Source organism: Saccostrea cucullata, unplaced genomic scaffold, assembly GCF_032062105.1.
Source record: "Saccostrea cucullata isolate Sc308-1 unplaced genomic scaffold, CSIRO_AGI_Scuc_v1 ctg6949, whole genome shotgun sequence".
Taxonomy (NCBI): domain Eukaryota; kingdom Metazoa; phylum Mollusca; class Bivalvia; order Ostreida; family Ostreidae; genus Saccostrea; species Saccostrea cuccullata.
Genome location: NW_026928193.1, coordinates 1 through 13,259, shown reverse-complemented (window position 1 = coordinate 13,259; position 13,259 = coordinate 1). Strand labels below are relative to the sequence as shown.

At 31.2% G+C, this 13,259-nt stretch overlaps 2 protein-coding genes across 2 annotated transcripts; both read right to left on the bottom strand.

Annotated features, from left to right (window-relative positions):
* Nucleotides 1–2,691: 2,691 nt before the first annotated feature.
* Nucleotides 2,692–3,745, bottom strand: LOC134276722 (peroxidase-like protein 3). Its single transcript, XM_062758992.1, has 4 exons — nucleotides 3,741–3,745; nucleotides 3,471–3,646; nucleotides 3,033–3,147; nucleotides 2,692–2,758 (listed from the first exon to the last, which is right to left on the bottom strand). Exons 1-4 carry the CDS (start codon nucleotides 3,743–3,745, stop codon nucleotides 2,692–2,694), a joined length of 363 nt encoding a protein of 120 aa, XP_062614976.1.
* Nucleotides 3,746–3,924: 179 nt separating this feature from the next.
* On the bottom strand, nucleotides 3,925–12,719 carry LOC134276721 (myeloperoxidase-like; the record flags this gene model as incomplete). The annotated part of the gene is made up of 8 exons (XM_062758991.1): nucleotides 3,925–4,182; nucleotides 5,145–5,290; nucleotides 5,891–6,225; nucleotides 9,483–9,581; nucleotides 9,929–10,036; nucleotides 10,515–10,618; nucleotides 11,968–12,022; nucleotides 12,537–12,719. Coding segments are annotated over 8 exons (1,235 nt in total), but the record flags the coding sequence as incomplete, so codon positions are not given.
* Between the last annotated feature and the right edge of the window lie 540 nt (nucleotides 12,720–13,259).

Genomic DNA, 13,259 nt, shown 5'->3' with positions numbered 1-13,259 from the left:
ATATTGCTGTAAAAGTATATTTTTTCAACACTTATAAAAGTATCTTTAATTTTCAAAAATCATAAATTTCACTTACCGGTCAGAAAATTAGATACCAACAGTCGTCGATGCAATGTCAGGCTTTTTTTCAGGTATCTTTTTTAATATGATACTCTATATTCCTCAGCCAAGCCTGGTCAACTTAATACTGTATAGATTATGCACATAGTTTCGGATAATGTTGGAAGAATTCGGAATCGCTAGAATTCGCGAGATTTTACGTGATTGCATTTCTGAAAATAAACAACCAGCACCTTGACTGAGGTACGACAATTAGGCTAGAATATGTTGTTACATGTATTACTGTTATAACGCAAAGGCATTGTTCTTTATGCTTTGGTTAAAGTTCTTCTCCGGAACGAAACATTTCAAGCTCCACAAGAATTATGAACTGCACAATAGGACAAGGTAATACATTTGGTACGATGTTCAACTGAGACATGTTCTGATAAGAGAGCGGACCAGTATGAGGGATAGAATCTTCTAAACGTATGTTATAGTGCTATATAAAAAAATATAGAATTTACAAAAATGACAACACTTCCGGGATATATGTCTAGTATTATTTCAGATTTTACCTGGGGATAATTACACTGTTGACGAGAGTATTTGTCACTGCATGGAAAGCACAATCAACAATAAAGCCACACTACTCTTAGATGGGTGTATCTTATCTCAGAGTCATGCATCTAATTTTCTTAACAATAAAAATAACATGATAAAATATTTTTATTCATGAATTGAAATTTATCTCTTTAAGATCAAAAGAGTCATCAAGAGAGATGTGCAGCTTAGATACAAGACCAAAATCGGATACTTAGACTCCATGAGAAAAGATGTGTTATTTTGCTATTTGAAATCATCAATAATCATCTGTGGTTATTAGGATGACCTTGTTTACAAACATAATCTGCAGCTGAGTCTTTTTGGCTTACATATTTCATTTTACTTGTAGGACCTTCATTTTAACTTAAGCTTATTAATTAATTCAACATTGTTTTACAGGATATGCATGTTTCGCAAATTTAAGTTTTAAATATATCGTTTGACCTATACATATCTTATTATATATTTGATACATCCAACTCGTTGAAATGGTGAATATTGCTTGGTATGTCTATTCCCTCTATTTATCTGCTTTTGCTTGAGGGCAGATAATACAAACCAAAAACGGGTATCTGAAATATGTATATACGAATTGACATATATGTTTTGGTTGTTATTGATTTGAAAGAATATAGAAACTACTTAGAAATGAAAACTTTCTATGATGTTCAAAATTGTACTTTTCTGCAACCATTCTTACATATCTTTACAACATTTTGTTACTTAACAGGGGTATTGTTTTAATAGAATGTCTACAGTTATGAAACCAGTATGCATGAGATAAGAATGTATCAAAACGAATATTAATATCATTCTAAATGTCATTATAAATCTCTTTTTTTATTTATATGATCATTTATATATCATTCAAAGATTCTTTGTTATATAGTTAAGGCTTTCAAATGCTCGGGTGTAATTCAATTTGATTGCCGGCAAAATTTATAATAAAGATGGTTTTTATCGCTTGCATTCTTTATTCAATTGTTGCCGTATTTTACCGACAATAATTTTGCATACTAGGATATAAATGGGAACAGTTCGTACTTTCTCTAGACACATTCACCGTATTATTTGTTCGGAAGAAAATCCACAACTACCTATTTGCAAGTCCAGCTATACGTTCCGAGTGTTATACAGGCGAACATAGATAATCGAACTATTGTATTGATTGCAAGTAGTTTACCTTTTGAATCAAAAGAATCCAAGAGACAAGAGAAGCCATCGATATTTGTGTAGCTCATGGATCAGAGTAGGCATTCAATTCAGGATGACTGGCCATTCCATAGGATTGACTGACGTAACGTCGTAACAACCTGAGCAGAATAAAGTTTTTCTAACACTGGACAAAAAAATGCCCAAACATTTATAGCATCTCTGTTTCGGAGAGGCAACAGTTGAGAAAGTAGGGGATGCATACTAGTCAACAAATTTGCTAGTGTTCGAAGGTTTCGGATCTGCCTTATTAACACTGGCTCATGATGACTTTTACCAATACCAGTCGGAATGCTATGTGAGAAAACTCTTATAACTTTTATTAGAAACATTTTGCCTTTAAAACCAATTCAACGTTTATTGACTAAATTCAAATAATTATACCAACGGGAACAATTTTTGATTTTTTTTTTCTCTGCCGGCCTTTAAATCCTCATCAGGGAGGTGAGACATAGACTTATTTTATAACACGTAAAAACAAATATAAAACTGATCTTTTAAGATGGAAATTGTCTTACCGTCATCAATTTTGATATTTTTAACTTTAAACAAGAAACTAAAAATACTGTTTTAGGTGCAAAATATTTCCATTTTATAAATTGTATAAAAATACTACTCGAGTACATGCATATGAATATATATGTATTGCGGGGAAAAAAATCTACCGTACATATATAGATTTTACAGTTATTTTTAAAACAAAGATTTTTATTTCATTTATCATGTGCTTTTCAATGGTTGTTGAAATTTTAAATTGAAAAAAAAAATAAGTCTTATTATGTTACACAAAAAATAATTTTATTGATGATTCAGCCATATAAATGAAGAATGATCTCATTTACTTGTCACAACTCCCCACGAACTAAGATCCATTTTTGAATCAGCACATGCAATTGTTGACCTATAGAATAATAATGAATGTGTAAAAAAAAAACTCCATGAATGAAATACATTTATCAACTAAAGCCACTCACGTTTGTCGTACAAAACTCAGCTTCAATAAACAATATATTTTACTATATAGTTCCCAATTTCAGTTTAATTTCTTTAACCTTCTTTACAAGCATTGGCGGCAAGAATAGAAATAGTAATTTAAAGAAGTTTTCCTCTGGGATTTTTAAAACTAATTATTTTGTCTTGGGTACTTGAGGGTTATAATATAAATAAATACATACGCCTGATTGACTCTAAAGACATCAGCAGGAACGTTTGTCAAGGGATTAGAATCCTCACTGAAAACTTCGCATAATATTTTACCAAAGGTCATCGATTTTATGGCAGAAAGTTGTTCTAGAATTAAATAAACGAGTGTATTAAAACACAATAAAATGTACTAAATAAATTAAAACATGCATAAATATATTGATATCTGAAAAAAAAAACTTAACTGAAGAAAGGAATTTGAGGTATTCGGAGTACTTCGGAGTATAAATAGGGAAATATCATACCCAAAACATGATATTTGTTAGTTCGAAATGAATGTATTCAACAAATACAAGTTTAAATTTCTGAAAGTTTTTATGATCAGTTTGAATTTTTAATTGTTCATCCATCCTCATACCAAAATTTTATAAGGTCTAATAATGAAAACATTAAATAGTATAATCACTCACCAGAGGTGAATCTGACATTGGAATACGAGTTTAAGTTTTCGTACCAGTACCGATCGCCATACTTAAGTCGTTGAAACTGTGCTGCGATAATACAACCGAACAAAGGACCAACAAGGCCATCTGGTACCGCTTTTTCTGATATTCCCCCCGGAAACAAATCTATATCACCTATGTTCCTAGAAAGATTATATAATCGTTAATGTTGACAGCAGCACATATGAAAATAATGTTATATACTACACATCGGGTATTGAACATATATTTTCCGACGACATTTCCTAAAACAAATTCTTCATTTTTGTTTTACAATCATATACATTTTCATTCATTTTTTTATCATTTTAAAATAATAAAATGAACTGTATAGATTTTCATACATTGGGTAAAACATCAGATTGGCATTAAATAAATATTGCAAACCTTAGATGATAATAAAACCATGAAAAAAGATCATGCTTTACATTAGAAGTTGAAATATTAGATTGTCATTTTTTGAAAATTACACATTTACCCGCCATATATCTCCAGTAACTTATTCCTCCGTTCATCCTCGTGATCAGGAAGCCCCCTATATCCTTGTCTACATCTCTCTTTATATTTGACATAAGGGGCCAATCCGTGATCCCGTCCTCTCTGTATATTAAGGGCGGGCAAATCCAAGCCTTTCTCGCCAGTCTTAAAAAGCCGCTCCCGAATTCCCTCTTCGAATCGACTAAACATAATAATATAAAAAAGATGTTTTAAAAGATATTTTAATGACGTGTTGAAAAAGAATCTCTTAGACTATTGAAGTGGTATTTGGGCATTGTTTAGAAAGATTCCCAAATATATTAATAGTTAAACTTATATTATAATAATACTTAGTTGAAATCAACAGTCGCGAAATTAAATTACTTTTTTATTTTTAAATTACCAAATATATAGGAACATAGCTTATCAGAGTTTACATAGCTCACCTTAACAGAAGTTGACTTTAAGTTACAGTTTAGTAAGGAAAATTAATCATTTTGTGGTGTGCATTCCAAGTTATAACATTTTGATCTCAAAAAAAAAAACGATCTTAATTGGAAATAAACTTATCCAAAAAATTAAACTCTTCATTTATCCAGAACATTCATTTAAATCTAGCATATGGTGCAAGTTTTGGAGTGTTTTCTCTTAATGTACCATCCATGAAAGTTCAAATAGGCTTTAGAAATATCTCTTATTTGATCTGGGAAATGTAGATCACATCCTGCAAGTCAATTAGTGTGCATCCGGAGATATATTTTCAATATTGTTTGGTAAACAAAGGGCCTTGAGTTATGTAAGAATGCAGCTAAATATTTATCTGGTCACTCATCCAAAAATCACATCTAGCATTTGAAGCAAACCTTGTAATGTACATGCTTGGTTACATCATTCATGTACGTTTGGTAAATTAAGAGCATATACTTAAATGTACTTGGAAATAGGACATGGTCCAAAAACTTTAGCTAACTCCAGATACCCTAACCTGCTTTAAAATCATTAAATAGATCATATCATTTTAAGCTAATATTATGCATTACACGTTCTCTTGAAAAAAAATATGGCACGATTGCTATCTTATATTAATAGACTCAGTAGATGACCCTAATGAATGAAATATTACATGTTGATTGTTCCTTCTCTTTTATAGACAATTGAACATACCTGTCCACTTTTTTGGCGGGTGTTCTCATTAAATGTTCTGTTAATGATCGGAGATTGCCGCCTCCACCAGAAATTATTTCTTGAGTTTCCATGAGAACATCATCAATCTTAAATCTTGCATTGTTAATTTCCAGAAAACCAGGAATCTTAAGGTAAAGGTAAATAATATTTTCAATAATTTCATAACTAAAAAATATGGAAAGGGTGTTTGTGTTTATTTTGTCACTTTCTCAATATTCACATTTTTTTAAACATTAATAATCATTAAAAAACATTAGCATTATATATTCAAAGGTAAAATAGCTATAGTTTGAAGTCTGAAGCTTTGCTCACTCTTTCAGAAATTAATATTTTGTCTAATCATGTTAAAGAAAATTTTATATAGTGAATAGAAAGCTGACTAATTCTTGTCTCATCATAAAATTAAAATGAGGGGGTTTGGGTGAATATGTTTAAAAATTTTGATTACTAGTTACAATCTTATGCATTATTTGGGGACGGGGTCATGGATTAACCTAGATTGAAGCTACGCTACCTGCGACAACTTTCATATAATTTCTACTAAACATGGCTTTGCTGTTCTTACTTCTTGCCTTAGAGAGCTTCCATTCTTTTTAACTAATGTACTCTACTTTTCTTGAGAATAAAAAAGATATATCTCTATGTGTTCAATATTATTTTTATCTTATATTTGAGCTTTGGCTCTCGTGAGCTAAAAAATAATAAAAAGAAAGCTATCTACATACCTGGTCGTGTCCATAACGAAAAGCAGCCGTTGAGAATTCATTCAGAATACTTGGATCTATGGTATCATAGTATCGGAAACTAGCTTCTTGTCCCGCTGGATAAGAATACAGACGGTATTGGTTCATTAACCCAGGACCGATAACCTTAGGAAGCCAATGGTTATATATAATATGCTGCATGACCGCTCCCATAATGCGTCTCGTCTCAAGATAGATCGTATTTGACGTCCATTTTGGATTTAGGATATTCAGTTTTTTGGCCAAAATATTGTGGAAGCGAAAGAAAAGTGTATGCATTAGTCCTAGCGAAGGCACCTCGTTCACTCGTATGTCTCCTGTTTTAGAAAGTATGTAATATATATATATTTATATATATATATATATATATATATATATATATATATATATATATATATATATATATATATATTAGTTATAAATCTTGTGAGTGTACCTGATTTACTAATTTTATGTTTTATGACTTAACTAAGGGAAAATTGAAAAAAAAAATGTTACTTTTCATCGCATTTCCTCCTTTGTTTGGTGTGATGTCACAATGCTTTTTTTGGGTGTGTGGGAAAAGTATGATTTCAACTAAATAACGTAGATATATAAAATGTAAAACATGTGATAACTAGGTCATTAAGTCCAATAAAAGAATATTCCGTGCTCTGTGTTTTGATTTGACTCAATCATGTGATGTGGTTTATCCCTTTGCTAAGGCAGAGGTTGAAAATCATATCCAAAAAATTGAACACACGAAGGGTTTGACTTGTCGACATGAGAGCTCTGAAATTTTTGGGTTCCGTGTTTATTCTGCTTCTTTTTTGAATTGTTTGATGAACATTTGAGCTTGAACAATGTTCGCTATTTCCATATATATCATCCCATTATAATTCAGGAGAGATTCAATATAAACACATTTATATTGTCATGTAAAGTTTCCAAACAAAAGTAAATATACGCACAGATATTTTCTTTTTTTTCAGTATATAGACTGAAAATATTATCTTGTTCGTATGAGATGAAGTAAACCCTTTGAAAAGCACATATACATTGAATCATACATGTATTATATTACAATATTTCTATTTTTATATTGATTTCTTTATTCTCTTGGATAACACTTTAAAAGTTGAGTTGATTTAAAAAATGAATGTAATATTTTTTCCTTCGATGAATGTATGTGCGTAGCGCATTGATGAAAAAGTTTTCCGTCCAATTTTTTTCTTTGATACATCGATCAAAGGAAAAAATATTACATTCATTTTTTATCATTTAATTATGATTTTAAATTTATAAAACGAAACTTTTTTTCACATTTCTATTACGCATCAAAAACCGTGCGCACGAATACATCACAACAATGTTAACGTTGCTAAACATTCAAAATGGCTCTAAGGAAGAAACGTTGTCTAATGTTGTCGTGTCGTTACAAATATTCTCTGAAATAATTTACATTTCTTTCACACAAAAAAACTTACCTGTAGTGTTATCCCTCTGGGTATATTTTCCCCGGTAAGTTATCTAAGTTCGTAAATGTTAAGGGAAGCTACTCAAATATCCTAACAGTTCTAGGTCACAGAAATTTTAGATTTCATTTACACATCTTTTCATCTGAATTTTAATCCGAACAAATGAATACGTATCACAACCTGTCTATGCTGCAAAACCTGAAAGAGTCTGCTGCCAACTGTTTAAGATTAAAAGAATTCCGTCCTCATTCATGCAGTGTCGTTTTTCTCGATCATTCGTTTCCCAAGATTTAACAGATTAATGGTTTTCCCCACTTTGGTAGCATTAGAAACATTTCTTCAGGGTTCTATTGTTCATGCCAGATATCTCAAAGTCAATCATTTAACTAAAGTATGCCGATTTCTTTCCATCTTTCCCAAACCTGTGGGCCTAATATTGTTGTTATGCAGACGGTTTGATTTGTTTAGCAAAGGGGGATAATTCAGAAAGAAACGTAAGTAGAAAATAAGCCTGGAACGTAACGGACAGGTTTTGAAATTCAGGAAAATATTTATTAAAGAAAAGGTATTCAATTATTCCTTCTAAAAGTAATCTGGAAGCGGGAATATACATGTACATTTAAAGATAGCCAAAGTAGTTCCGGCTGCTTAGTGCAAGCGAACCCTAGATTTTATTGATGCAGATATCAAAAAAAAATTTTACCCAATCAGAATCAAGTATTTTATAGAAATTAATTGATTTCTAAATCATTCTACTAAAATGTAAAATTCGCCAAAACGATAGGACAGGATCTCGGGAGAACTGATGTGCATGTAAATCTTGAGCCTCTGTCTTTATGTCTGACCCTAGGGACGCCTTATTTCAATGTAAATCTCGTTCGGGTGTATTTGTGTTTGACGTCAATGCGTGGGGGAGGACTCTTGCAATTAACATGGGAGGGCTCGTGTAATTAATCAAAGTATTGAAAGAACTGAAAGCCAGGCTTTAATTGCTCGAGTATATTGATATATGATCCGAGGTTAGTACTATGAAATTGCTAAAAATCAAAACAGCTAGAATATAACCACAAACATAACATCGACTAAAACGATATGAAACTTGAAACTCTTAGACAATTTCACCATTTCGAAAAGCCCGTGCTATTGAAAGTAGTTCGCTTACAATATGCATACAGCAGCGTATGTGCACAAATTGTTATATCACGATTATACCAAATAAAGCAAATATCTTATTTCTCTTTCAGTTTATTTCTCAAGCAAAAATATTGATCATTACTATTTCCAATGATTGGAATTTTTTAGATATTTGTGTGATATCGTCTCGCAATTGGACTATTTTGTTTATCGGAAGCGTTTGCTTTGATGCTTTTTTTCTGTGCTATTTATAGTAAGACAGTCGATCATGACGCCTATAGCCAGGACTTTGCTTTCAGCAAGCACGGCTAACAACTATTTGTCTACATTTTAAAATTCAAATATGTAGCTATTAGAGTATGCCAGCGACATCAAAGTCAATTGGAAACGTTAGTAGATACTTTACAAATTATCCCACGTTTCAAACTTTCGTTGATACCCTTACATATAATTTACTAACATGACAGTGATTCCTCAAATATAGCAATATTATCAATATTCGGTTTTTTCCCCGATTACTTTCTAATCAAGCTTATGATAGAAGAACAAGTCCTTAAAATTCAATATATCACAATATATAAATTTCACTCCGCATAAGCATGGAGAGGTAAGGAGATTTTATCATTTCAAAAATAGGGGCCTACTCGTCGTTTACTGGAGAAAGTCGAGTGTGAACCTACCATAAAACATCTACTTGAAGAATTATTGTTAGTAAAAAAATAACTTAAGTGTTTTCCTTCATGCTATAGAGATATTTGAAAACAAAAAAAAATATCAGTTTTAAGGCAGAAGAACTGTCATCCAACTTTCCATAAAATTATTTGTGTACATTGTATAAATCATGCCATTTACCATCGATAGATTAAATTTCATTATCTCAGTTTAAATACTTTTGGAGAATCAAACCTCGTCTTATTTACAATACATTTATATATAAACCCAAATTAAAATTTAACTAGATTTCGTTTAAGGGCATGACTCACCAGCTAGCTGACAAAAGGAAGCATCTTGCCTTCCATTTTTGCAATGATTTGGATTCCCTCTTGGAAGATTACGGCCCCTGTTGGAAGACTTCAATAAACCTAAAAAAAAAAAAACAAACAAACAAACAAAAACAATGGAAAATGACGTCAGATATACAAAATTTTTTGGGTTTTTTTTCTATTTCATATAGGAGATAGGAGCAGTAAAAACTAAGGCCAAAGGTTGTTTGTATTCCCAAAATTCTTACATTGAGCTATGTGTTCCATATAATATTCAATGATAAATTATCTAAATTGGGCAAAGAAATCACATGTGTAATTTTATAATTTTATTGTCTTTGTCAAAATGAAAACTAAATTAATATTTAATGCAGTCTGTAAATAAAATTTTATCTCTTTTTCTAAAATACGCTTGATACAAAACGAGATTTTCACTTTTCTTTTACCATAGACGCCGGCATCCACAGCTTTCGACACGATTAAAGTATTTCCATAAACGTTACCACAGTCTATGAAGGATGTCAATTCGTTAATCTGTTCGCGATGATCCGTCCCTTTAGTAAAATGTGTGATTTCATTATACGCATACACAACAACATAAGGTAAAACCTACTTCTTTTGCAAATCTTACATTTCTATAGATTCAAAATTAACGTTCTCAAATGACCTAAACTATATTGGTTTTAATGAAAGATATATAATATATATAAAGTGCTTCTGCCGATAAATACCCCGAAAATGACATTATATCAATTAAGTCTTAAATTACATAGATAACCCTGATACATTTAGTTCTTATAAGATTCCAATTATCTCTAGATCTCTTATTTCAATGCTTTATAAAATGAAGTAAATGCAAGAGCATGTACATAATATTCTTTTACAAAACACAAACATTAGACAAATACTTTCTGATTTTAAAAAATGTAACTTGTAAAAAAAAAAATAGACCATAAGTATCAGATTACCCATCTCATTTTCTCATTTCAAAAGTATATGGATGACAATATTATTAATAAATTATTACAGTACCACAAGTATCGGGTCTTCTGGGCTCCTCAGCTGGTGCGGATCTTACGAACGGCATACACTCCTCTTTTGCTTGTACGTCACGTATAATAGGAAAACATCCGGTCCTGTTACAGACATTTTATTTGTTTTGGATGAATATCAAAATTTGCTTAATATAAATTTGGTCGTTTTATTCCTGCACACTTTGAATTTAGCCAACTATTTTGTCATATATCAGAACAAGAGGCCCGTGGGCAACATCGCTCACCTGAGCACTGTAGCTTGGGAAAAAAGCAGAAATGAGTTTATCATTGAATTTAACCCAAAAGTGGTCCCAACCAATCCTTAAAGGGGAGAAGGTATGGTTTGAACAAACTTGAATCTACACTAACTAAGGCTGCTTGCATGTTTCTTTGACTACCTGTGGCTTTATTGCCCTTTACATTTGAACTTACATTGTGGCCCCGCCCTACCCTCAGGGGTCATGACTTGAATAAACTTGAATCTTCACTACCTGAGGATAATTCCACATGAGTTTAATCTTTCCTGGCCAATCGGTTCTTGAGAAGATTATTTTTTTTAAATGCCATTAATTTTTCACTAATTCATAATTATCTCCTCTTCGAAGAGGGCCTGGCCCTTCATTAGAACAAACTTGAATTTCCTTTACCTAAGGACACTTTGTGGCAAGTTTGGTTGAAATTGGTCCAGTAGTTCTTGAGAAAAAGATGAAAATGTGAAAAGTTTACAGACAGACGGACAGCTGGACAGACAGACTAATAAATGTGTATGAAATATTGTGTTTTTTAAAAGAAATATTGAAGGTAAGAATATAATATATTGTGTTTGTAATTTGTTACAACTTAGAATATACATTTGAAAACTTACAATATATTATTTGTGTAAGTGATAAAAACTTACGATATATTTGGTATGTAAGTGATAAAAATTTACGATATACGAGGAATGTAATGCCATTAATTTTTCACTGATTCATAATTATCTCCTCTTTGAAGAGGGACTGGCCCTTCATTAGAACAAACTTGAATTTCCTTTACCTAAGGACACTTTGTGGCAAGTTTGTTTGAAATTGGTCCAGTAGTTCTTGAGAAAAAGATGAAAATGTGAAAAGTTTACAGACAGACGGACAGCTGGACAGACAGACAGACAGACGGACGCCGAACAAAATGTGATCAGAAAAGCTCACTTGAGCTTTCAGCTCAGGTGAGCGAATAAATGTGTATGAAATATTGTGTTTTTAAAAAGAAATATGGAAGGTAAGAATATGATATATTGTGTTTGTAATTTGTTACAACTTAGAATATACATTTAAAAAACTTACAATATATTATTTTTGTAAGTGATAAAAACTTCAGAGATATTTGGTATGTAAGTGATAAAAATTTACGATATACGAGGAATGTAAGTGATAGAAACTTACAATATATCAAGTATGAAAGTGATAAAAACTTACGATATATTACGTTTGTATTTCTCGTCACAGCAAGGAAGAGTTTTACCACCTTCATCTAAATCAAACATTTTTATATTTTAACTTTGTTTTACTTATTTTGATTTCATTTCTTTTCAATAAATAATGTGCATGTTTTCTATGTATTTCGTCATTATGTTTGTTAAATTATCCTATGATGTCGTTATATCTTTGTTTTGGCATACTGTGAAATCACAAATTTTCGTGGGGAGGAGAAATTTTCGTTGTTTTTTTTTTAGGTATGACGAGACCCACAAATTCATGTCCACCACGAAATGTGAAATCTTACAAACATAAGTACTCATTAATTCTTGGTCCACAAAAATGCAAATCCCCAAGAACCAAGAGATTTTCCTCAAACCACGAAAATTTGACCCCATAAAAATATGTGATTTTACAGTACTTTGTCAAAACTAGGCTAACCTTCATTATTACACTTTTGGGTAAAGTTTCTGTATGTTAAAATTGTAATTACAATGGTTTCAAACATCGAATTCAGCTTTCAGGAACAAAACTTACACTCTGAAATAAACTGACAAATAGAAATATACCCATTGTTGGAGTAAAAGTCAAATCGTGGTCTACGAACTGTCCGAAGGACCACAGAAAGAGAGAGTGTTTGTCATCGTCGTCCGTTTGACCGCTCTGTTCAGAGAACAGTCGCTCACTGATTTCTCTGGGATTGGGCAGAGGCTTAGGATAGATCCGGTATAAGCCACGAGGTGACGAATGACCTGTAATTTATAGATAATGATAGAAATTCATATAATTGGAATGGCTAATATGATTATAGGTATATGTAATTTATGTTATTTTAATAAAAATTAATTTTAAAATTTGTTTGTTTAACAACATTCTCAATTTTACTTAATTTTTATTTTTTAAAAAAACAAAATCTCTCGGTTTTCCCCTAAAAACATACTGTCTACTGGATACTTTAAACGATGCTTGGGTTCAACTACCAACGGAAAAATTATAGAAGTAAAATCCATAATTTATACCTTTATAATCCAAACAATTAAATCAATGTATATCTTATGAATCATTATATTTGAATATTATATACACGTAGCAATCTGTGTTATAACATTCTTTATAAAAATACAGGTAAATCAATAAACATGATCTTCAAAACGTGTACTTTATCATCTTAGCCTTAGGTAATAATTAATTTTTATTTCTATTAACATATTCATTTATTTTTTTCTATTTTATTTCACTCATTATTAAAAAAAATTTAAAATTGACATTTACAAATTATGTTTAGTTGACAT

Bases quoted from the DNA above. Each gene is read 5' to 3' on its own strand.
- LOC134276722 (XM_062758992.1), bottom strand. The intron at 3,148-3,470 runs GTGAGTGATTAT...ATTTAATTCTAG, and splicing joins CAATGTCAGATTCACCTCTG to AACAACTTTCTGCCATAAAA. The intron at 2,759-3,032 runs GTATGTATTTAT...ATTATTCTATAG, and splicing joins GTCTTTAGAGTCAATCAGGC to GTCAACAATTGCATGTGCTG.